The 25,959-nt window shown below is 40.1% G+C and overlaps 1 protein-coding gene across 2 annotated transcripts; it reads left to right on the top strand.

Annotated features, from left to right (window-relative positions):
* Positions 1-407: 407 nt before the first annotated feature.
* On the top strand, positions 408-24,871 carry LOC132155114 (lysine-specific demethylase 4A-like). Of its 2 annotated transcripts, none has more exons than XM_059563922.1 (22): positions 408-522; positions 1,740-1,892; positions 1,985-2,160; positions 2,234-2,348; positions 2,455-2,648; positions 2,797-2,846; positions 2,942-3,045; positions 3,470-3,607; positions 7,523-7,743; positions 7,846-8,000; positions 8,211-8,632; positions 9,324-9,432; positions 9,512-9,684; positions 10,257-10,446; positions 11,429-11,505; positions 11,848-11,903; positions 12,059-12,167; positions 13,555-13,743; positions 16,449-16,622; positions 16,727-16,846; positions 23,425-23,517; positions 23,909-24,871. In XM_059563922.1, the coding sequence occupies exons 2-22, from the start codon at positions 1,764-1,766 to the stop codon at positions 24,047-24,049; spliced, it is 3,135 nt and encodes a 1,044-aa protein (XP_059419905.1). In that variant the 5' UTR covers positions 408-522; positions 1,740-1,763; the 3' UTR covers positions 24,050-24,871. The 2 variants fall into 2 exon arrangements, with proteins under 2 accessions (XP_059419905.1, XP_059419906.1); XM_059563923.1 differs by having other exon boundaries at positions 8,211-8,599.
* Positions 24,872-25,959: the final 1,088 nt, after the last annotated feature.

Here is a 25,959-nt window from a genome sequence, read left to right on the forward strand (position 1 = left end):
TTGAGCACAAAATGTTACGGACTGCAGCTTTAACTGCATCTTTAATCTCATCAGTGACTTGTTTTTGATATTTTCAAAGCTTAGAACTTAATAGAATATTATTTTTAAGTTTAGGTAAACATTAGGTCAGCTTTATTTTTCTGGGATTATAATGAAATTGGTCATGGTATTGCCATAAAACGCCATAGTAATGAGTCAAACTCATATGTTTTAACAAGTCAACATTTAAACTAAAACTCGAGACAATGATCATATTCCTGTAATGAACTGAACAATACAAGATAAACTGTGTATGGCAGGCAGCAGGAAGGCTACTCTAAACGTAACAGTGATTTGATTGGTTATGATAACTCTGGCGTGCGTGGAGTCGACAAGCAATAAACAAGTCCAGTGCGCGCAGGCGTGGTGGGCGAGACTAGTATAATGGTGCTGATGGAGGATAGTGAGGAGAAGCATCTGCTGTTAGCTAAGCATTTCTACTAAGGTCGAGGGCAGTTATTAGGGTTTTGTTCAACAGAGTCAGTAAGTATGGATATATTACTTCCCTTGTTATTTTCTATATTTACGTAATTTCTATAATTTACGGTTTAAAATCATTGTTAATAGTGGTAAAGTTGCTAGCTTCGAAGAGCTAACCGTTGCACTTTCTCTACTGCAACCAACAGCTTCCTCAATTATGCACCTTTTATATTATATGTGTCATTTGTACTTTATATATTTCAAACCCTATCGTGCACTTTGTATCGTTTGGATCTTTTAAGTAATCTGGTGTTCTTGTACATAATAATGTTTACATTTGGCCTAACTCGTTAGCCTAGCCGCACGACTTTTAAAGAGACGCAGGTGTTGGCCAATCAGAATCAAAGCTTCTGAATACAAGGCGGAACGTGTACACACTCTATACATGTCGCACTGGAAGAATATGAGGTTTTGTCTCACTGTCATAGCCAAATAAAGCGTGTTTGTTTAGCCTGTTCACAGTTATGCTACGCGGCTGTAGATTGTCACGTTGTGTGTGTGTGTGTGTGTGTGTGTGTGTGTGTGTGTGTGTGTGTGTGTGTGTTCTCAGTTCTGTGAAATTCTGGAAAAGTTAATGAAACCTAGCAAGCCAGCAAGTAAATAATGTGGTGTCAGTGGTTAAAATTAATTCACAGTGACTTGTCGTCTGGGTATTCATATAATATCCCATTTATTATATAGGAGGGGTTTTCGAACTGAGGTCCTGGGCCCCCCTAAGGTGTTAGGGGGTCTTTTGGAAAAGTTATATATAGGACAAATAGTGTAAAAAAAATAAAATAAATAAAATAGATGAATAAAAAGTTAATAAAAACATATTGAAAAAAATAAATCTGTAAGGTTAAAAATAAATAAATGTTTAAATAAAAATACAGGCAGTACAGTACTATTAGAAAATTTGTTGAAATACTAAATATTTTAGGCAAATGTATATATTTGTAATGTTTACTTGTCACAGTAAAAATTTGGTCTATACAAGAAACAGAAATGTAGATGCCTTTTAAATTTAGGATGGATGTTTCTCACACTAGGATGTCCCCAGTGGCATCTAAAAAATTGATTTTAATGTCAAATTTTTAAACATGTTTTATATATATATATATATATATATATATATATATTCATAAAATCTGAATTTTTTTATGTTTCGTTATTTGCTGATAAAGTCTGTTTTATATTAGATGCATATTGAGATATTAAAGTCCAGTCAATTTGTCTCACAGGTGTTGAGGACTCGGTCGGCCAAGATGGCGTCTGACACGCCGGTTTCTAGGGGTATAATGACCTTTTACCCCACAATTGAAGAGTTCAAGAACTTCAACCGCTACATTGCATACATGGAGTCCCAAGGTGCACACAAGGCAGGCCTGGCCAAGGTCAGATGAAAACACTACTCTTTACCTTTTAGGCTAAGCTACTACTGTCAAAAAGACATGCATAAAATGATATTTATTTTGCTCAACTACAGATCGTCCCGCCCAAAAACTGGAAGCCTCGATGTTCGTATGATGACATTGATGACCTACTAATACCTGCACCGATTCAGCAGGTTGTTACTGGGCAGTCAGGGCTGTTCACCCAGTACAACATCCAGAAAAAAGCCATGACTGTCAAAGAGTTCCATAAAACAGCCAACAGTGACAAGTAAGTCTTGTTGCCCTTTTACTAATTTTCCAGTGGAAACCGATTATAACCTCATCTGCCCTTCCTATTTAAGGTTTTGCAGTCCTCGGTATGATGATTTTGAAGAGCTTGAAAGGAAATACTGGAAAAATTTAACCTTTAACCCTCCAATCTATGGAGCTGATGTTAATGGGACCCTGTATGACCCAGTGAGTAAACCCTTGTAAGCATTCTGAATGAGTTCTGTTTGGTTTAACTTTTAATTTGAGTGCTCATTGATGTGAAATCATTGTTTCCTTTTCATGTCTTACACAGGATGTCAAAGAATGGAATATAGGGCACTTGAATACCATCCTTGACACCGTGGAGCATGACAGTGGAATCACTATAGAGGGAGTAAACACACCCTACCTCTACTTTGGAATGTGGAAAACCACTTTTGCTTGGCACACTGAGGACATGGATCTCTACAGCATTAATTACTTACACTTCGGGGAACCAAAGTCTTGGTAAGTTTGCTTGTCAAACCTGTGGCTTTCACTGGAATGCAGCTTGGTTAACTTTGTTGATAAAATGTGAGCCCATGGGCATAAAGGTGGTTATTGTAATTGTCTGACTTGATGCCAAGTGCTACATTTGTCTGGAATAATCTCACAGGTACTGCGTGCCTCCCGAACATGGAAAAAGACTGGAGCGTTTAGCCAAAGGTAAACACCCTTTTATATCCTCAATTCTGTACAAGAAAATAGTTTTCTCGATTTACATTTTGCGCATATTTATTGCTTCCTATTGTCTTCCTAAGGCTTTTTCCCTGGAAGTTCACAAAACTGTGAAGCATTTCTTAGGCACAAGATGACTCTTATTTCTCCCTCAATTCTAAAAAAGTATGGCATTCCTTTTGATAAGGTATGTTGCTGTGAGTGCATTTGTCCAACTGATTACTTTTTATTATTAGTAGACCAAATTAGGGCTGTTTCACAATAGACACGTAAGCAGGCTATAATCAGACACCGTGAAGACACAGCTTGTTTATGTGTAGTATGTGTGGGACAGTGGGAGGGGACCATGGTCTTATCACAGCCGAGTATGCAGCCCAGCATAAATCAAAGCATGTGACCTACAGTTGTCAGAAGAGAACAGCTAAAAGAGCTGGCACAATGGACAATACTTATCTGTAGTATACAGACTTGTGTTTCACTTGCTGTTTCCACTCTGCTTATGCATCCAGTATGAACCAGACTTAGGCTTCCTATTTCCTCAATGTACTGTACATTTGTTTGTATTTATTTGAGGAGGTTTTGTGATGTTGTTGTCCGTTTTTGCTTTGCAGATCACTCAGGAGGCTGGAGAGTTCATGATAACGTTTCCATATGGCTATCATGCAGGGTTTAACCATGGTTTCAACTGTGCTGAATCTACCAACTTTGCCACAAGACGATGGATTGACTATGGAAAGCAAGCCATACTGGTAAAAATGAATAAATGAATAACCATTCAAAAGTTTAGGGTCGGATATATCACAGGAGTAAATAAATGCATTAAAATAGAAGAATTTATTCTAAATTGTAATTTTTTTTAATTGTGTTTTAGGGATGTAATGATATGAAAATCACGATTATAGTGACCAAAATTATCACGCTTATTAGTATTATCACGATATTGTTAAAATGTGCTGGAGATGTTCAAAAAGTACAAACAGACAAATCACTTCCCCAAGTTTTATATTTAAAAATCAACATGCAACAAATAAAATGTATTTTTGTTTGCTTAAAGGTGCGTAATATTTACAGAAATGCAATATAATATACATAACTGTGTTTTCAGAGGTGTGTAAAGACCTTACTTAATGGACCGTTATGTTTTTATGACCTTTTTCCATAACCTCTGTGGACAAAGCAATATTGCGATTAAGAACACTTCCTTTAGGTCATTGGTTTTCAACCTGTGGGCCGTGGTGGTATTGCAGGTGGGCCGCCAATTACTATTAAAAGAAATAACAATATTGTTCATATATGTAAAAATGTCTGAGTCATAACATAATAACATCATTTCATGTAATTAAATAAATATTAAACTGTAACTATGCTTCCACTATTCGAGCTCGCTGATTGGTTTAAGAATAAACCGCCAATTTATCTTAGATATTTTTGCTGCATATGCTACAGAACAACAGCAGTTGTGCCAAGCGGTGCCATGCAGCCAGAGTTCTGTTCATTGCCAGTTCATTCAATAAAGACAGGTAACAATCTAGCTTCTGAGTACTAAGTTATTAACCCAACAATAATGGGGTCAGTTAATTTTGTTGCAGTGGGCCGCGCAAACATAAGTGTTTGGTTGTGTGGGCCGCGAGTTAAAAAAAGGTTGGGAACCACTGCTTTAGGTATTACATGGAGTGAAGATGAAAACAAAATGCCATCAAATCATTTCTGAAGACAGTCATAACCTTCAGATGTACATTCATATAATTAATTCATTAATATATTCATTTGTAAAATTTCCTTTAGCATAATTCCCTAATTCCCTCTTTTAAAGGGTAAGTTTACCCAAATATTAAAATTATGTCATTAATGACTCACCCTCATGTCGTTCCAAACCCGTAAGACCTCCGTTCATCTTCGGAACACAATTTAAGATATTTTAGTTTTTATTCCGAGCGCATTCACAACATACCCGGAAGAGAAGACGATGCTGAATAAAGTTGTAATTTTTGTTATTTTTAGATCAAAATGTATTTTTGATGCTTCAACAAATTCTAACTGACCCTCTGATGTCACATGGACTACTTTGAAGATGTTTATATTACCTTTCTGGACATGGACAGTATACCGTACATACATTTTCAATGGAGGGACAGAAAGCTCTCGGACTAAATCTAAAAAATCTTAAACCGTGTTCTGAAGATGAACGGAGGTCTTACGGGTTTGGAACGACATGAGGGTGAGTCATTAATGACATAATTTTGATTTATTTGGGTGAACTAACCCTTTAAAATCTCCCACCTTTTCTGCCCTGTTTTCACTCAAAACATAACTACTCTGCGTGCTGTGCGCATGTGAGACTGCTACTTAAATCTGTGTTGTATGCTGGACAGTATTTTTTTTAGCTTTTATTTTTTATTGTGAGCTGTTTAAATCGCAGTAATCTAATACGGTTTTGATGATAATTGAAATTAGGGATGGGCGTTTTCCACAAATATCACATTTGAATATTTGAGCTCACAAAAAATGAATATTCGAATATTCGTTTATTTAAATTAAGTTTAATGAGTCAGACGTTATTTTTCAGCAACATTTGTTTTCGTCATTTTGAACAAGCTTACAATAAGCTTGAACATTACACATCGTGTTTTGTAGCTGAAAACCTTTAACAATGCGTGCAAACAAACAAAAGTACAGATTAAAAGCAAAAAAAAAAAGTGATCAAAGAAAAAACGTAAAGCAGCCTGCAGCAATTAGGCTTTTGTACAGAATATAGCTTACACTTAACTTTTAAACTGTCAGCAAATCTTTTTTTCTTTTTTTCTATTGTTTCAAATGTTCTTGTTAAGAAATACGGGCATGTAAACATGATTGGGGGAAAGTCGGCTCCTTAGTCTGTTAACAGTAAGGCCGGCCGTGGAGAAAACGCGCTCTGACGACACAGACGTTGGCGGGACTCACAAATAACGGTGTGCTAAGCGAATACGTTTTGTGAAGCGCTTCGTGTTTTCATTTCACCACTGAATGGGATCCTCATCTGGTGGAATACATGGCTCCAGCAAGAACTGTTCCCACTCGTCTCGGCTGGACTCTCTGTAATCATCGCTGGAGAACTGGCTCAGCCTTTTCCGACGAGTGGGCATTGCATCCTCTTCATCGTGGCGACTGCATCCGCACCACTCGCATCAAGAAAAATGTTCTGATAATATTCAAAAAAGTTTTTTTTTCTTACTTCTCTCATGTTTTCATCGAGAAACCTGAGATGTTTGTTCCGAGGGTCTAGGGCAGACGCGAGAAGAGGAGTTTTCACTGCATTCTCCAAGTTAGCGGTGTTTATTCGTTGCTTGAGAGATGCTGCAACAATGTTCTTGAATTCGGTCACTTTCTGTGATTCTCCACGGCATATTTGAAGTACTGTAGAAGACCGCAGTTCTTTTAGGGGGCGTTCACATATCGCGTCTTTTGCATGCTCAAGTTCGTTATTTCCAATGTAGGCGCGCGGTATGCACGCTCCTAATGGAAGCGACGCGGCCGCGATGCGCACGCGGTGCGACGCGGTCCCGTTTTAAAAACATCTCAACTTTCAGAATGCCACAAGCGCACCGCAGGTCATGTGACAAGAACTAAACATTCAGCTTCATCCTTTCCTGTAACAATGTTGAAAGCTCAGTCAAGATGAAGGAACAGCTGATCATAGCTGTATATGGATTGCCATTTTGAAATAAATTTAGTAGCAGAGCTACTGAAAGCGATTTTTTTTTTTTTTTTTTTTTTGTGCTGCAAATCCATTTATCCTTTGCTGAAATTTCCGCGTCTTCATGGAGAGAACGCGTCGCCTCAGGAGCGCTTCTGTCCGAGCGCTTTGGAAAGAAGAAAGCGGCGCGCATAGCCTTTTCCACGCCTTATTAGGCGCGATATGTGAATGGCCCCTTAATCATTCATTAATTATTTTTTGCTTGCATACACCTTCAAATATGCCGTGGAGAATCACAGAAAGTGACCAAATTAGGTTTTATTGTGAACTTTTTTTTTTTTTTTTTTTTTGCGAAATTCGAATATCATTTTTATTTTTTGAATAATTAGAGCAAAACGAATATTCAAATGTTCGACTATCCGTGCACATCCCTAATTGAAATATGAAACGGGTATACTAACCGTGGGGAATTTTATCATGAATAATCGTCAAACCGGTAATTGTTACATCCCTATTGTGTTTTTTGATCAATTAAATGCATCCTTGGTGAGCATGCAAGACTCCAAAATATTATATATATTATGAAAAAATGATTGCAAAGTTGAATTTTCAGCAGCCATTACTCGAGTCTTCAGTGTCACATGATCCTTCATTCTAATATGCTGATTTGGTGATCAAGAGACTTTTCTTCTTATAAATGTTCAAAACAGTTGTGCTGCTGAATATTCTTGTTGACATTTTTATTCAAGATTCTTTTATGAATATGAAGTTTAAAAATCAGCATTTGAAATGGAAGTCTTTTAAATCATTATTAATGTCTTCACTGGTAACTTGCTGTCCATGCTGAATTAAAGTATTAATTTCTTTAAAATAGCTTTTGGTAGTGTATAAACGGTTGTAATCTGTATCATCTTTGTCAATGGAATATATTGTGTACTTAAATGCCTGTACACTACACAGTGCGTCAATCTTGGTATTTTTTTCCCCTCAGTGTTCTTGTAGAAAAGACATGGTCAAGATCTCCATGGATGTGTTTGTAAGGAAATTTCAGCCTGAACGGTACGAGCTGTGGTTGTTGGGGAAGGACAATGCTCCCATTGACCACTCCAAGCCTACGCCCGAAGCAGCTGAGTTTTTAGGTGGAGAGGCTGGGAAGATTGGTGGTCAGGAACTTTGTAATGTAAACCAAAGTAGTGAGGGACAAAAAAAGAGGTGAAAACCATTCACTGATCTTCTCATTTGCTCATACTGATATGTGAAAAGAATCCTGTTATGCCAATTTTAAATATTGCCTCTTTTTATTAATTAAATTAGCTTTGCCAAACAAAGGATAGGAACCAAAAGACACAGGGTGTGTCTGGATTTACCAGAGGAAGTTCTTCCAAAGAGTGAAACAAATGATGAGGAGGTTGAATATGGCAAGAAGAGCCACTTGACTACATGCACAGAACAATGCAGAGAGTATCCAGGTACGTCATTTTGTAATGGACTAAATAAATAATAAATTAAAAAAATAGGTTTTCTAGTCTTTACCTTTAATTGTTAGATCAAAGAAATAATTTTAAGGATTTTCAAAATGTACAAACTAAGGCAACTTTAAGTGATATTGGCCACTGTAACACCTTCAAAAATGTTAACATTTTTGAGATACTGTATGATGAAAACCAAATCTATTTCAGAATTGAAAGATGAAGATGACGATGACCTGCTGACTCTGATGGGTTCAACCAGTTTAAAGATGCTACCTAGTTTGAGAAGCATTGCATCTGGGGAACATGTTAGGGGCGCAGGTTCAAGTGCCACAAACCCATTCTCAGCCTGTACAGAGTCCTTCCCAAAGCGTCATCTCTCTATAGCATCTGTCCCTACTGTCTCTCACTGCCTGTCAGCCGTGCCACGGACTTCTACTAAACCAGGGGTGGCAAGCCTTCTCTTTCATCGGACCCTGAGCCCTTCAGATGCCCTGCAGGTCCACACCTATGCAGCAAGATCAGTGCTCTATAAACCTCAACAACCCAGCACAGAGAAACCCAGAGAAGACCTCAATGAGTCAGACATCCAACCAGATGTGAGGCCAAATATGTCACAACCAAACACAAAGGTTGGTACACATATTGACATTTGTTGATATTTGATAGGGGCATTTTAAGTGATTTTGTAGTTGAGTACTGTAGCATATAAAAAAGCAAGTAACTAAATATTATGCAATAACATCAGCAGTTAATTGATTATAAAACCTTCAGTGAGTCAGTGATTATTTTCACGTAATTGCTGATATTAGACATTGAAACTATATGATATTTGTTTGGATCGATTTAAAAGTAAAACACTAAACAAGAAAATCGATCATTCGAGTTGATTTAGTTAATTCAATCAAGTTAATTTAGCCCTCAGAACATTATTATGTACAGTATGAAGGCATTTAACAATGTTATTAAATTATTAATACTTTGATTACTTTTGAATTAAATTACTTCAAAGGTAACTTGAATGTAAAAATTTCTGAAATTAATGTTACATTTAATCTTTTAGTATGAAGATTTGGAGTAATTACTGCTGAAAAATTGTCTTTGCAATCACAGGAATAAATTACATTTTTAAATATATATATAAAAAAGTCTGTTATTTTGCAATTACAATACTTTACTGTAGTTTTATTTAAAAAATGTTGACTTAGTAAACATAAGATATTTCAAAAACGTGAAAAAAAGCATAGGAACTGTATATATTAAATGTATATATTTTTTTAGACGACATGAATCTAAATGTAAATGAAATCCTCTTTTCTTCAGCTTGAAATCGAGGGAGAGAAAGAGAATAAGAGCATGAAGAGGAAACTTCAGCCACTCAGTAAATTGCCGCGCTTGCATCCCCTGCTCAGAGAACGCTCCAGTGATGACGGTTAGGATCTGCTTCACATTGTTCATTTATTGCCACATTACTGTTTGTGCTCTTTCTAATCAGCTCCTTCACTCCACAGAGATTCAAGATCCAGCAGCTGAGCCAGAGGAGAGAGATCCTTGGGCCAGACTCCTGGCACACATGTGGCAAAGCAAACCACGCAACTTTAGAGTTGAGAAGGATTTTAACTTTCGCATGGGCCAGCATCCTCCATACTGTGCAGTGTGTACCCTCTTTCACACATACACAGAGGTAACATGCTATTAACTATAATAACAATTTCTCTCATTGGCTGTTTGATGCTGCCAGTGGCTCAGAAATTAATTACACACTGAAGTCTGATAAGTTGTGTAAACAAACAGGAAGTAAAGACATGATACAGTCAGAAGTAATTATCCCTTTATTTGTGAGCTTAGTTGAAAAATGATTTGTGTACCGTATTTTTCGGACTATAAGTCGCACCTGAGTATAAGTCGCATCAGTCCAAAAATACGTCATGACCAAGAAGAAAAAAACATATATAAGTCGCACCGGACTATAAGTCGCATTTATTTAGAACCAAGAACCAAGAGAAAACATTACCGTCTACAGCCGCGAGAGGGCGCTCTGTGTTTTCAGTGCACTGAGCAGTATAGAGCGCCCTCTTGCGGCTGGAGACGGTAATGTTTTCTCTTGGTTCATTTCTCTTGTTTCATGTCAAGTTAATTTTGATAAGTCGCACCTGACTATAAGTCGCAGGACCAGCCAAACTATGAAAAAAAGGTGTGACTTATAGTCCGGAAAATACAGTAGTCATTGTGCACTTTGCCGTTTCTTCTGTATAGGGTGATGTAATCAGCCTGAGGCAGAGCGATACTGCAGCTGAAGGAGGAGACAATCAGAGGACCATGCCACTGATTCCAGAGATGTGCTTCACCAGCAGCTCTGAAGGACAACTGTCCACCACGAATCTGGAGGAAGACGGCTGTAGCCAACTCGTCAGCTGCTCTGAGTGTTGTGTGCGTGTACATACAAGTAAGCACTTTGTAAGCACTCGCAGTTTTCACTGGAATGTCTGCACTTGATATAATGTGTCGCAGGAGTGACCGACCTTTTCTAGACAGAATTTTCTAATTCTATTATAATTACACATGCAGTTAATAAAATTAGAGAGTACATGGAATATTTCTACTTTTTGTACAGCTTTTTCTTCCTCGATACATATTGTTGGTTGTCTCATTCATGTTCAATGTAATTTGTCTACTGGCCATAGACAGCCATTTAAGAGTTTGGGATTAATACTTTTAATAGTTAATTAATATTAACATAAGTAATAAGTAATGTGTCTCAATCACTGTATTAATTGGCTGAATTGCAGTATACGGTATAACTAACATTTAAAGATGGAGAATATACCTGAGAAATGTAAGTTATGCACTGAGGAAAACAGCACATCTCAAATGCGTTAAACAGCGTAAGTAGCTTCTTTGTCAGCAGCACGTGTGTCTGTCAGAGCATCTGACGGGGCGAGCCTCTTTAAACTGTACGTGTTAGCTATATCTTACAAGTTATTTTAAAGCCCTTAATATGAAGTATGTCTCCTGTTTAGGACAAACTGGATTATGGACTTTCCCCGCAGTAGTTTACTCTATGCCCTCTGCTATTATTCAGAAGTGCTCGTATCAAACTACTGTATATTGAGATAGGAGGTATTGCCTCATACCATATCGCTTATAAAAAAATATATTGATATCATTCAAACTTGACTTATCGCCAGCCCTACTGTTATTACTTTTTTTCATTTATTATTTGAGTAACCATTTGTCTTGCATCATATTTAAACTTTAAGATACATAGAAAAAATATTATATTTACTTCCCTTATTGATTAGTATAAATGATAACCTAGGTCGTATATTGCAAAAGAAATGTTCCTATTCATATAATTTGTCTGCTATCCATATGTTTCTGAAAATGTAATGAAGTCATTGGATGAATTGTGGATGTTTTGTCTACAGGTTGTTACGGTGTCTCTCAGGATGCTAATCTGGACACATGGAGATGTTCCCGCTGTGAAGCTAATGCCATTACTCAGGTAAGTTACATTATTTGAGTAGGTTCACAGGTTTTTTTTTGTTGTTGTTTTTTTATCACCCCAAATCCTGTGTTATGCATTTTTCTAGCTGCTAGGGGGCACTATTATATCTGGCTGTCAGGTTTTTCCAGTTGCACCTGCTTTCACTTACTTGTTTATTAAACCCAGTGGTGTGACTAAGTGTGTACTCACATTAGGCAATCTTAACCGTGCCTGAGTGTGTTGACCCCCAAAGCCTGGATTGTTTGACTAGTGTGATCGCTCCGTGCTCACACTCAGGCTCGGTTCAAGGCAACCATGCCTAGTTTGAATACACCCTAAGTGTTTGTGTCTTTCCCTCAGGACTGTTGTTTATGCTCTCTGAGAGGAGGAGCTCTGCAGAAGGCCAACAATGACAAGTAGGTAGCCAGGAGCCTCTGGGTGGACCCCCTTATGGTCAACACATTTTCAATGACACACATTCCTCTCAGCTGCTGACAACACGTCATGTGAGGGGTTTTATCTCAGGCAATCAATGAAACCTGCTTGGTTTGAAAATGTGGTTTTGTTGCAGGTGGGTTCATGTATTATGTGCCGTAGCAGTGCTGGAGGCTCGCTTCGTGAACATTGCAGAGCGCAGTCCTGTCGATCTCAGTAATATCCCGCTTCAGAGATTTAAGCTGGTATGTCAATGTTTTAAGAAAAGTTAAATACCAATCTAAATGCAGTGCTGAATGACATGGAGGGAATGTAAATTTATGTAAATGTATTTTATCTTGGCCAGTACAAAAACAGTGGGGCTCTTAATTACGGTGACCACATTAATTATTAACTCACAACTTCACAATAAATACATTAATAAAAGTACAAACTTCCTCATTAATATAATTGTATATAATTATGGTGTATATGTACCGTATTTTCCGGACTATAAGTCGCACTTTTTTTCATAGTTTGGCTGGTCCTGCGACTTATTTATCAAAATTAATTTGACATGAACCGAGAGAAATGAACTAACAGAAAACATTACCGTCTACAGCCGCGAGAGTGCGCTCTATGCTGCTGAGTGCTCCTGTAGTCTACCACTGAGCAGCATAGAGCGCCCTCTCGCGGCTGTAGACGGTAATGTTTTCTCTTGGTTCTTGGTTCTAAATGAATGCGACTTATAGTCCAGTGCGATTTGTTTTTTTTTCCTCATCATGCCGTATTTTTGGACTGATGCGACTTATACTCAGGTGCGACTTATAGCCCGAAAAATACGGTACCCAAATTTCCCAGCATAAAGTACAGACATAAAGGAACAAATGGAGACTTTCACTTATCATTTCAATAAAATGAATCAACATACATAATGCATAAAAATACATTTTAGGAGTGTTTGTTTATTACCTTCTTCAAAAGTTTTTTTTTTTTAAAGAAATATTATTTTGAACTACTTATTCACCGAAGAATCCTGGAGGGAGGGGGGTATCAGTTTCCAGAAAAAATATATATATTTGGCTGCGCTTTTTTTCAGCATTGATAATAAGAAATGTTTTTTGAACAGTACTGTATTTTCGAGCAAATGAGTAAGTGAGTGATGCTTGGCGAGTATGTAATATTTATTTCTGAAAAATGTAATATTAATATATACCAATTTTTTGAATGATGTATGTGTATGAGCATGCAATACGATATGAAATGAGGCAAAATATGGCAATACGGTGTTTTGTCATGTTACTCATTGGAAAACTTGCCTTTGTTATTGTGGAAGATTTGCAATTCTGAGGACACCTGAGGTATTCTCAAATGCTACTGAAAAAAGAGTGAAAAAATAGACTGGCAGCATCTCTTCTCCTAGTTAGTCAGTCACCAGCATTATTTGTATAACACATCTGTTAACCAGTGTAATAAAAGGGGATTTTGGTAATGTAATCTCTTCATTAAACCTTTAATGAATCATTAAAAATAGTCAAACAAATTACTTTTAAATTCATGAAAATGTGCTAATTGCTCATTTTGCCTAACCCCTCTGTTGCTTCTGTCAAAGACATAACTAACATATCTTTCTTTTCTTTTCTTTTTTTTGAGAAATGCCTGTTCTGTCGTAAGTGGGTGAAGAAGAGCACGGGTTGCTGCGTTCAATGCTCACACGGTCGCTGCTCCACTTCCTTTCACCCGACCTGTGCACAGGCAGCTGGAGTTCAAATGCACCCGGATGATTGGCCATTCGTTGTTTACTTTACCTGCTGGAGACATAAGGGTGGCATCCATGTAGAGGTATAGACACAACACAGACGTGTGTAGGATGATAATAAAGTCTAGAGTTGACATCTGAACAATTGAAATGCACATACAATACAGATTTCTGTTTTTGCCTTCAACTGCTTTGAATGACACAATAAGGGCATGACTGATAAGAGGACAGATTCTTCTTCATTTCCTGGTGTACAGCCACTAGTGGTTCTAACATGGGCAAAACGGTGCTAAAGACAAATAATAAAATGCAGCTAACCATGTAATTGCACATAGTTTGTACAGCAAAATTAATCTACTATGCCATTTTTTTAGGTTCCTAATATTGTTTTGGGAGTCTCCTACAATAGGTTTACATGAATGCGAGGTCAAAAAACGCTTTAATTTTCTCAAAGTATGCTTTTAATATTACCTCTTTTTCTAATGATTCTCAAACATTTCATATGAAACGCTTCTAAGATTCAGCCTCTCTAAACACCTCCTTTCCATGAGCCTACTTTGCTTTGATTGGTCTGGTGGCCCAGTCTGTTGTGATTTGGTCTACTGCGTACAGCGGGTGTCAAACGATATGCCCATTCCCAATGTTCCTTATTTTGAACGCTTGAAAGAAAATATAAACATCTATTATTTTAGCATACTTGCAGGTAGTGGTTCAGTAGAGCCAGCTGGTCCAAATAAACTGGGTACTGAGACAACTTTCAAGAGCAAGTGTTTTTTTTTTTATTGCACGTCGAACTCCTTGAGATTAGAGATGCAGCAGTCAGTTATAATGATGGGAAAACACACACACACACAAAAAAGATTAGGGTTGTACTGCTGTCCTACAGTGGAAAATTTTCATCTAACCACTGATTCTTTACAACCTCATCTTTCAGAAGTGAAAATAAAAGTTTTACTTCCAGAGCGTAGGACACAGCGGCTTCTAGACATGATGTTAACCACATGAACAAGCTACAGTGTTTGGTGGGTCAAATTGTTTTGCGGCTGGGCAACTTAGAACATAGGTGGGCATTATGCAAATGTGTTACCCCGTGATCTGTAGTTGTAACAGAAGTAGGATTCTAATGACTAAATGACTCTTTTAGGCTGTTCGGTGTTTATTCTTTTAGGAGACACTACCTTTATTTATTGTGCACTTTCAGCTTTACAACTTTGTAGGCCATTTACATTCACATACAGCTACATTACACGTTAAATAAAATAGGAAAATAAAATGCTTCCCATTGTCATGTTGACAGGTTCAATGCCCAATCACACTTTATATTGTTTTGGTGCAGTTTTGGCCTGTCAGTCAAAAAAAAAGAAAAAAAAAAAGCTATCATTACCAGCAGACTGCAGCTGTGTCCCAATTCAGGGACTGCATCCCTAAAAGAACATGGACTTCAAAGACCCAAAAGTTGAAACCTAATACAGTATTTTTCGGACTATAAGTCGCACCTGAGTATAAGTCGCATCAGTCCAAAAATACGTCATGATGAGAAAAAAAACAAAAAAAAAAACATATATAAGTCGCACTGGACTATAAGTCGCATTTATTTAGAACCAACAACCAAGAGAAAACATTACCATCTACAGCCACAAGAGGGCGCTCTATGTCTTCAGTGTAGACTACAGGAGCACTGAGCAGCATAGAGCGCACTCTCACGACTGTACACGGTAATGTTTTCTGTTGGTTCATTTCTCTCGGTTCATGTCAAATTAATTTTGATAAGTCGCACCTGGCTGAGTATAAGTCGCATCAGTCCACAAGGCTGAGTATAAGTCGCATCAGTCCAAAAATACGTCATGATGAGGAAAAAAAACATATATAAGTCGCACTGGACTATAAGTCGCATTTATTTAGAACCAACAACCAAGAGAAAACATTACCGTCTACAGCCACAAGAGGGCGCTCTATGTCTTCAGTGTAGACTACAGGAGCACTGAGCAGCATAGAGCGCACTCTCGCGACTGTACACGGTAATGTTTTCTATTGGTTCATTTCTCTCGGTTCATGTCAAATTAATTTTGATAAGTCGCACCTGACTATAGGTCGCAAGACCAGCCAAACTATGAAAAAAAAGTGCAACTTATAGTCCGGAAAATACGGTACTTGAAATTAAAAGTAGATAATTAATAGAGTCCTGTTGTCCTTGGCTTGGGAAATGAATGCCACGTTTTGAGACTGAATCTGAAGCAGGCTTTGAAATCGGACAGACTTCACCACCCCACTGTGACAAATTTTGGTCTTCAAATGCAGCCTATGAATTGGGACACAGCTTGTGTGTCCAGGTCATTTAAGTCTTATAAACCAACAGATAATTTGATCTTTTTATGACCGGACAAAGTTAGTTCAGGTTGTTAAGTGACACTGCCACTCCTCTAAAATGTAATGATGCTGACTTGCTTTCAGTGTTGAGGAAATTGTATAATTTGATGGTTACACCACATTATTTTAATTTTTTTAGTAATTGAATTATTGTCATTAAAAACTTTTAATTTAATTTTTTTTCAAAACCATATGAACCAAACAGAAATACAAAGAGTGCATTTCTAAAAGAAAATGACATTGAAAAAAAAAAAGTTTTTACTGTAACCGGGCTGTCTGGGTGATTTATCAGGTTGTAATCAGCTTAATCAGTAATATTTACAGTCTGTTTCCACCAAAACCTTGTTGTGCAGGTTGGTGAATAAAATATGTAAAAGATGCATGTTGTCTGATGTCTTCTGGTCTCTTTATTTATCTTCAGCAGCGCAATAGAGCATCTATGCGGGAGTTGAAGAAGGGACAGAAAGTAATCTGCAAGCACAGAAATAGCCGATACTACCATTGTGAGGTGGTTGAGCTGACAAAGGCCACATTTTATGAGGTTATCTTTGATGATGGCTCATACAGTGACAACCTGTTCCCTGAGGATATAGTGGTACGTGTACGTAAGGAGTTACACAGCTCAAAACAATGAGCCGATTGATGCTGATTGATGATTAAAGACGGTGTACTTAAGCCCTGCTGGTGTTTCTTTTTCAGAATAGAGACTGTAGTCAGCTCGGTCCGCCATCGGAAGGAGACGTAGTTCAAGTACTCTGGACAGATGGCCTGATCTATGGAGCCAAATTTGTGTCTGACCATATCATACCAATGTACCAGGTCAGAAGACAACAAACACACTTGTGTACTCTATTCGGGTTAGAGTTCAACTTCAGACAGTGCAAAGTAGATGTGTCACAGTAGGATCACTGTTTGCAGTCTGAGAATTGTTATAATTTAGGATAGAAGACCAATAACTAATATGTACTGTATACTTATCATAACGCACAATATCATATATATTCACATAATAATAAGGTACAGTCATTCCTGTCATTGTTTCCCCTCCAGATTTTAGTGGAGGGTGTTTTTGTCTTTTTTCATGATATTGCCTATACACCTAGGCAACATTTTTGGGGCGCCTGACGTGCCTGTACTTTTCTTTGTTTTTTCAAACCTATTCTAGCAGTCAGTATCAAGTGCCATGTATCATTATAAACAGGAAAACTTGAAGTTTCAATCTAGCTAAAGTCCTAATTTTCCATTTATTTTCTCTAAGAATGTATGAATTTGTCAGAACTTTTGAGGAAAAAAACGCAAGAAACAAGTTTCTACAGTGCAACTGAATAAATAGTGCAAATGATCTTTATAATTAATAGCCTATAATATATAAAATATTTACATAATATAACAACCAAATGGATCAGTCCATTGGCTGTACTCTGTCAGAATCGATTCTACTGGGACATCACCTAGTGACTCAAACACATAAATTCCTTCACTTTATCTGATATGTACTGCTGTTTCATCCCTGTTTTTGGTTTGTGTTATGTCAAAGTGCTCTGTCGTGTGTTTCTTTTACGAGAGTTCTCTCGTACTGCGTCTGAGCTAAGACGCTACGGGAAAAGTCTCTTTTCACGAAATACTGAAGCAAAAAATTATCCTTAATTTAGAATATTTTTAAAGCGCATTTGCAGCAGCACACAGCCATAGGCGAGACGGCTCGCTCGCTCCTTGGCTGCTCTGCGGCAACTGCACAGCCTATCGCTTCGCGCCCTTCATGCCACTTCCCGCCGAAACGGGTGTGGCCCAACCCTATAAAAGGAGCTTGAAAAGGCTGACTCACCTGATTTTTCATCTCTTCAGCGAAGCTCACGCATCGTTGGATCACGAAGGAAGCAAGCGCCGTCTGATAAGCATCTCAGCGGTACGAGCCACTTCTGAAGCTGCTGGCCTTCGCCGCCTTCCACTGCCGTTCCTGCTGCGCTCTTCGGCGCCTATATCCTTTTATATCCTTGTGTTATCCTTATATATCCTTTTCATATCCACACTCGTAAAAGAGCTTGCGTCTTTTTTAAGATGCTTTCCTGAGCCCCACTCAGCGAGGGAGACCGGTACGTCATCTGTGTCTCCTGCCTGGGTGAGGATCATGCAGCGCTCGCTGATGGCGGATGCCCTCACTGCGAGCTGTTGCCAATGGTGACTCTGAGGACTCGCCTGGCATTCTTCTCCGAGCCTGCATCCTCCGCTGTGCCGCATAGCCGTAAAAAGCGCCGCTCCCAGCGTTTACCGGAACCGCCTCCAGCTCAACCGAGCTCGCCGGTTCGCCCTGCTTCACCGGCCTCCCCTGCATCGCTTCCCGATGGGCAGCGCCCGCTGTCTGCCGCCGCGTCGTCCGAGGAAGTCGATCTCAGGGCTGCATCGAGGGAAGAGGACTCGTGCTCTCTGCTAGCTTCGGGCAGTGAGGGCTGGGCGAGCTCCGGTGCCAAATCGAGCCCCTGGCCTGTGAGAGGAGATCCCTCCTCAACGGCACTGGCCACAGGGCAGTGTCTGCTAACTGCATCAAATCTGGAAACCATGGTTGGTTCTTCCAAAAAGGTGCTACAAGCAGTACTGAGCATCTTGTTTCCCTCACCCGTTCTATCAACTGCGGAAGGAGGGAGACGGGGGTGGAAGCATAGAGCGGGCAGCACGGCCACCTCTGTGACAGCGCGCTTTCGTTCTTGGAAAAGAACGCTGGGCAGTAAGCGTTTTCATGGGACGCGAAGAGGTCCACTTCCGCCCTGCCAAATCTCTCCCACAACAGCTGGACTGTCTGCGGGTGTAGAGACCATTCGCCCGTGGGAATGTTGCTTCTGGACAGCCTGTCTGGAGCCAGATTCTGTAGCCCAGGCACATGAACTGCTCTCAGCGAGCGCAATTTGTGCTGAGCCCCAAACCAGGAGGCGCTCTGCCAACCTGTACAGGTTTCGGGACCCGAGACCGCCCTGGCGATTTATGTAGGACACCACAGACAAGTTGTCCGAACGGACTAAGACGTGGTGGCCTTTGATTTGGGGACAAAAGCGCGTCAGCGCGTTCTCCACTGCCAGCATTTCCAGACAGCTGATATGTTGGAGCTTTTCCCGTTCTGACCACAGGCCAAAGGACGGTCTGCCCTCGAGCAGCGCTCCCCATCCTGAAGTGGAGGCGTCTGTTGACACCATCTTCACTTTCGAGGAAGTCCCCAGGCTTACACCTGATTGGTACCAGTCGTTCGCTGTCCAGGGTTTCAGGGCTGTAATACAGCTCTGATTGACCCTGAGACGCAGCCGACCGGATATCCACGCTCCGTGCGGTACTCGCGCTCTCAGCCAGAACTGCAGGGGGCACATGCGGAGCAGGCCCAACCGAAGAACTGGAGATGCTGAGGCCATGAGACCTAGCATCTTCTGAAATTCTCTGAGCGAGAAGGTCGCGCCGCAGCGGAGAGAGCTCGCTGCGCGCTGAATGCCCAACGCGCGCTGTGGCGACAGCCGCGCCGCCATGGAGCGTGAGTCCAGAGCTATACCCGAAACCAGTATCGTCTGACTGGGGTTCAGCGAACCCTTCGTCCAGTTGACACTGAGACCAAGTTTCTCGAGGCGATCGAGTAAAATGGCCCTGTGTTCCACGAGCTCTGATCGTGACTGAGCCAGAATTAGCCAGTCGTCCAAATAGTTCAGCACTCGCATGCCTCTGAGTCTGAGAGGAGCGAGCGCTGCATCCATGCACTTCGTAAACGTACGAGGAGCCATGGACGAGCCGAACGGCAGGACTGTATACTGGTATGTCTGGCCCTCGAAGGCGAATCTCAAGTATCGCCTGTGACGTGACGCTATCTGTATTTGAAAATACGCGTCCTTCAGATCTATCGACATGAACCAGCTTCCTCTGCGAATTTGCGCGAGGAGTCCCCTGGTTGTAAGCATTTTGAAACTGCGTTTCGCCAATGCTTTGCTCAGCTGTCTTAGATCCAGTATGGGTCTGAGACCCCCGTCTTTCTTGGGCACTAGACAGTATTTGCATTCGCTTTGAGCTTGAGATACAGGCTCCACAGCCCCTCTGCTCAACAGTTTTGATATTTCGGCTCGAAGTAGGTGTGCTACTTCTGTTTTGACCGTAGTTTCAACGCGCGCTAAAAAGCGCGGGGGGTGTCGAAAAAACTGTAGCGAGTAGCCTCCCTTTATAATGTCTAGGACCCAATCCGAAACCCCTGGAAGCGCTGACCATGCGTATGCATGAATGGCTAGGGGTTGGATGCGAAGTGCGCTCTGTTGGCTGGGCAACGGCAGCGCTTCGATGTGCTCTAACATGGGCGTTAAGCCCGTGACATTTGAGGTGGGGAGCGCGCTGATCACAGCGGGCAGAACGCTCGTCCTCGACCCCTTCACGGTGCTTAACCAAGTGAGGGAGGGCTGAGCGGGTCCCGTGGGACTCGTGCTGTCTGTGAGTAATTGTGGGCTGTAAGCGTGCACATTTACTGCTTTAGACTTGCTGTCTGCCTGGGCAGAACGAACGTGCACGGGTTTCGTTTTTACAGAAACCACATGACGTGTGTGACATAGTGTTTGTGGACACTGAGGAGTGGGCACGTTTACTATGTAGTGCGCACGATCGACCTGTGTCGCTTTTATGGGCGCGAGCCCTGTGTGAAGGGCTGTGCTTATATGTGGAGATGGGCACTGAGCAGTGGGCATAGTCACTACATTTATAGCACCATCGGCCATGGCCGGGACACCAGAAATTACACCTTTTTCGGGAAATATCTGGGTAGCCGTGATAACGTGTTTTTTTTTTTTTTTTTTTTTGTGCAAGCAAGCGGGCAACCGTACAGGCTTGCGCATTGCAAAAGACGCTGAGAGAGTCACAATCCCTGGAACTGAAACAGCGGCGTGCTTGGGTGAGAGTTCGGCCCAGCTCGGTTCGGTTGAGCTGAAGACGGTTCCGGAGTCCGCTGGAAGCGGCGCTTTTTACGGCGCCTAGCGCACCGGAGAATGCAGGCTCAGAGAAAAAGCCAAGCGAGTCTTCAGTCACCATTGGCAACAGCTCGCAGTGAGGGCATCTGCCGTCAGCGAGCGCTGCATGATCTTCACCCAGGCAGGAGACACAGATGACGTACCGGTCTCCCTCGCTGAGTGGGGCTCTGCACGAGCCGTAAGAAGGCATCTTAAAAAAGACGCAAGCTCTTTTACGAGTGTGTGTCGCAGGGCGAACACACACGCATAAAGAACAGTTGGATATAATAGAATTGAAAGGATATGGGCGCTGGACGCGCAGCAGGAACGGCAGTGGAAGGCGGCGTTGGCCAGCGGCTTCAGGAATAGCTCGTCCCGCTGAGATGCTTAACTGACGGCGCTTGCTTCTCTCGTGATCCAACGATGCGTGAGCTTCGCTGAAGAGATGAAAAATCAGGTGAGTCAGCCTTTTCGAGCTCCCTTTATAGGGCTGGGCCACACCCGTGTCAGCAAGAAGTGGCATGGAGGGCGCGGAGTGTTGCATCAGCCTGCGCTCGATAGGCTTGTGCAGTTGCCGCAGAGCAGCCAATGAGCGAGCGAGCCGTCTCGCCTATGGCTGTGTGCTGCTGCAAATGCGCTTTACAACAATTCAAAATTAAGGATAATTTTTTGCTTCAGTATTTCGTGAAAAGAGACTTTTCCCGTAGCGTCTTAGCTAAGACGCAGTACTCGTTCCCTCTTCTAGAGAGAACCGAGGTTACGTTAGTAACAGAGTACGCTTTTCTGTGCTTTGTCAGAGAGTGCTCTCATGCAAATGTTATTTTGTGTTTGTTTTCAAGGATACACGACACTGAATATCTATTTGTGAAATTTCCAAAGAAACCTGCTTATTGGTGATTCAAAATGACAAAACCTCTTTATTTATTGAGTAGATGACAGTCTGAACTAATCTGGGCACAGGGTTGAGACTAAGCATCAGCTGATCAAAATGTGATGACAGCCACGTTCATTACAGAGCTTCTCAAAATGTGACAAATGTGATTATCTCCTCTTTACAAAACTTTTTAAAGTTTTCAGATTGGATTATCGGTTCATAAGTTATTAAAATTTAAGAACAATAGTTACGTTTTGGTCTTTAAGGGGTTAATAAATAAGCTGTGAGAGGTCACAAAATAGGCTTTAATTTCAGCAGTAAGTCCATGGTTAAACCGGGCACCATGGGTACATGGTTAAATCTCTGTAACCCACAGACTCTATAAAAGACACTGTAATGATATAAGCTTCCTAATCATCGGGAAGAAGGAGACGGGAACCGGCGGACAATCAAATACCACTTTAATAATACAAAATAAACACAAAACAGCGCACCAGCCCCTCACGGACGACTGGTGCGCTCAAATAAAAACCAAAACACAACTAAAAGCCCAGGCCTGGTCCTCTCTCGTCCTTCACTGTCGTCGCTCCAGTTTTATATCCTTCCATCTCCTCTGTGGGACTCAAGACCGGTGGTGGGTCGCAGGTGTAGCGGATTTCCCAATCACTCCACCGGCCTCACTCGTGTTCCCACATCCCTCGGCCCCGCCCCACTCGTCACAGACACCAACTGTCAAAATACTCTACTGGTCAAAAATTTGTCAGTAAGGTTTCTTTTGAAAGAAATCCAAAAAAAAAAAAAGACAGACGGACAAGGGAGTTATTATTATTTTTATTTTTTTTCATGTTTCAAAGATTTCTTCCTCCAGTAAATGCATACTTTTTACGTTCATCAAAGAATCCTAGAATTTATTTTAAATAGAGTCAGTATTCTTTTTAAACATTAAAAAAAACGAACCCAAACTTTTGACCGATTGTGTTTAATCAGGTTAAACAATTCTTCCTCCAAATGCTATGGTACTTAAGCCTGAGGCTGTCGGGAATGTTCCAGGATAACAATGTGGAAGTCAAATTTATGATGCAACACATTTTAAGTGGTTTTAGTCAGATAAAACTGGCCAACAGGCCTTTTTTTTCACTTCTGGACTAAGACAGGTTTTTTAGTGATATTACAGATTATACAGGAAATACATAAACATTACTATGTATTATGATAGTACATAATACATCATCAGATATGATAATACTGGAAACCTAAAAGCAAAGGATGTGCATTAGGTTTGGAATTTATTTATATTTCTGAGTATTTTAACATTGTGCCATATTTTGCCTTAATTACCCAACTAAAAGATTATTTTAAGCATTTTCTGGCAAACATTATTTTTTAGATAATAGATAGATTTGAGATAATAGATAATTTTTAGAGTTTGCTCTAAAATACAATCAATCTGAGTTTACCTGAAGGCAGTGAAACTTTTTTTTTTTTTACCATTGCATTTACCACTTGCAAAGCAATTTGCATACCATTTTATAATGGCTTCATTCACAGCTCTATTAATAATTTTCCAGGTGGAGTTTGAAGATGACTCTCAGCTTACTGTAAAGAGGGAAGACGTGTACAGTTTGGACGAGGAGCTGCCTAAACGGGTTAAAGCCCGCCTGGTGTGTAATTTCCTGCCAGCACTGTGCCTTAAGTGATAATGTGCATTACACCATTGAGAAACTCATTACAAAACAACTTTTCCTTGATCTTTACCACAACATAAAAAGATTTTAGAATGTTTATCATATGTTAATTTAAAAAAATCTTGTATAATTTTAACTGCTGTATTTTTGTGTATGCTTGGTTTTCATTCTGTTTATATAACTCTTGCATTATTCCAACTAAGTTTATACCTTAAAGATAGCCTTAAATTCTGACCAAGGCCAAAAAAAAAAAACTAAAACATTTAAAATAATTACTACTACAGTAACATTAACTTTTCATGACACAGTGCTACTGAAAAATCAGTGGTTTAAGAAGACTTTAAATCCATTTTATTTCTTTCTTTAGTCTGTGGCATCGGACATGCGCTTCAAAGGAGTCTTTGTGGAGAAGGAGGTGAAGCAAAACTCGAAAAGACAGCGGGTGATCAATTCCCGCTACAGAGAGGATTACATCGAACCGGACATATACAGAGCCATCATGGAGTAACTTAATTTATGCAGACAATGCCTTCAACAAACAGATTAATTTGACAGCTCTGACAACAACATAAACAGAAAAACAGGCTGGACCAGAAATCTCTGTTTAAAGTCAACAAACATGTCCACATGCAAATACTGCTAATACATGTCCACCACTGAGCCTTTTGTTTTTAAAACACCAAGAATAAGTTTTAGACATTCAGGCTTGGTATAAATTCTCACTGAAGTGATCTTACTGTGAACGGTCTTCGGGCAGCACAGATGAGAGTCCCAAAGATTAAATGCTAGGAATGTCTTGTGTAAGAGTGTTTGTTTGTTCGGACTGCACATGACCGGCTAAGGCTCAGTGGGGGCGTTGGATGGCTCTCGGACTCCTATCTTCAGTCAGGTGGTGATAATGTTTCAACTGTGTTTAATTGCCTCCCTGCAGACCCACCGGCTGACTGCACATGAACCGACCTTTAGACGGTCAGACAAATCTTAAGTCAGTGTAGATGCGCCATCCCACTGACCTTTTAAAGTGCTTGGCAATATCCCAATCTCATGGATGAATCTAGTCTTCATTAGTACGAGCAGCTCTCATGTGTGATCGACTGTAAACATGGGACATTAGGGAAAACTAGCTTTGTACTAGCACATTTAGGTGGATGCAGCAGCTTTGGATTTTGTTTTATTTAATTTTATTGTTTGTTGAAGTTAAAGGAATGCTAGTTTCCTTATTGCATATTGGTTCTGGATTCACTTTTTTTTTTTTTGTAAAAACTGTATTTATATGTGTGAAAGCCAGATTTTCTCTACTTTCCTACTCTTAGTTGCAGTACTATGCCAACACGGGTAGAGTGACTTGTGACCAGTGGATCTGGTGCACTTATCCACGTTTCTTTTTTCCTCTTCAGTTCTGAGTTTCATAGTACTTAAGGCAGGGAAGGCAGCTTCTCAAAGCACTCCGTTTAGAGAGTGCTAAAGAGGTGCCTCATTTAAATCATCCACATTATTATAAAAAAATATATATATTTGTGGAGATTCCTTCAGTTGTAATGCATTACAGGTACTTGTCCTCAGTAGTTCTGTGCAGTAGGCATTACACTCCTTTGACTTGAAATATAGATCCATTGTTAATTTAAGGCTAAAAACTTTATTTTTAAATTAAAAGCAATGTCTCCTACCTCCTTGAACATTTGTCATTTCTTTCATGTTAGATTTTTCGGAGTGTTTTTTATATCACATCTTGCATACTTATCCAAAGTCAAAATGAATGCTGCAGGGATGATTTTGTTGGCTAAAATTGAGAAACAAGTTAGCATTTTCGCACCTCCAGTTCCATCATCCTGAATCAATGGTTGTTGTTTTTTTACATTTATTCATTTAGCAGATGCTTTTATCCAAAGCGACTTACAGATGAGGACAGTGCAAGCAATCAAAAACAACAAAAAGAGCAATGATATATATGTGCTATAACAAGTCTCAGTTAGGTTAACACAGTACACCTAGCATGGGATTTTAAATAATATAATATAAAGAAAACAGATAGAATAAAAAAAGAATAGAGCAAGCTAGTGTTAGAGGTCTTTACACATACACACACACACGAAAATAGAAAATAGAATATAAAAAGATTAGAAAGGTAGTTAGATTTTTTTAAAGAATAGAATTAGAATAGTGAGTGTTAAAGTTAGAGGGTCGAATAAAGATGGAAGAGATGTGTTTTAAGCCGATTCTTGAAGATGGCTAAGGACTCGGCTGCCCGGATTGAGTTGGGGAGGTCATTCCACCAGGAGGGAACATTTAATTTAAAAGTCCGTAAAAGTGAATGGACTTTTTTTTTTTCAAGACTTTTTCTTGAATGGGTTTTTAGTTAAATGCATAAATATAAGGTGTCATGTTTAATTCTGCGACATAAAATGCATCCGTTTTATA

Source organism: Carassius carassius, chromosome 12, assembly GCF_963082965.1.
Source record: "Carassius carassius chromosome 12, fCarCar2.1, whole genome shotgun sequence".
NCBI lineage: Eukaryota > Metazoa > Chordata > Actinopteri > Cypriniformes > Cyprinidae > Carassius > Carassius carassius.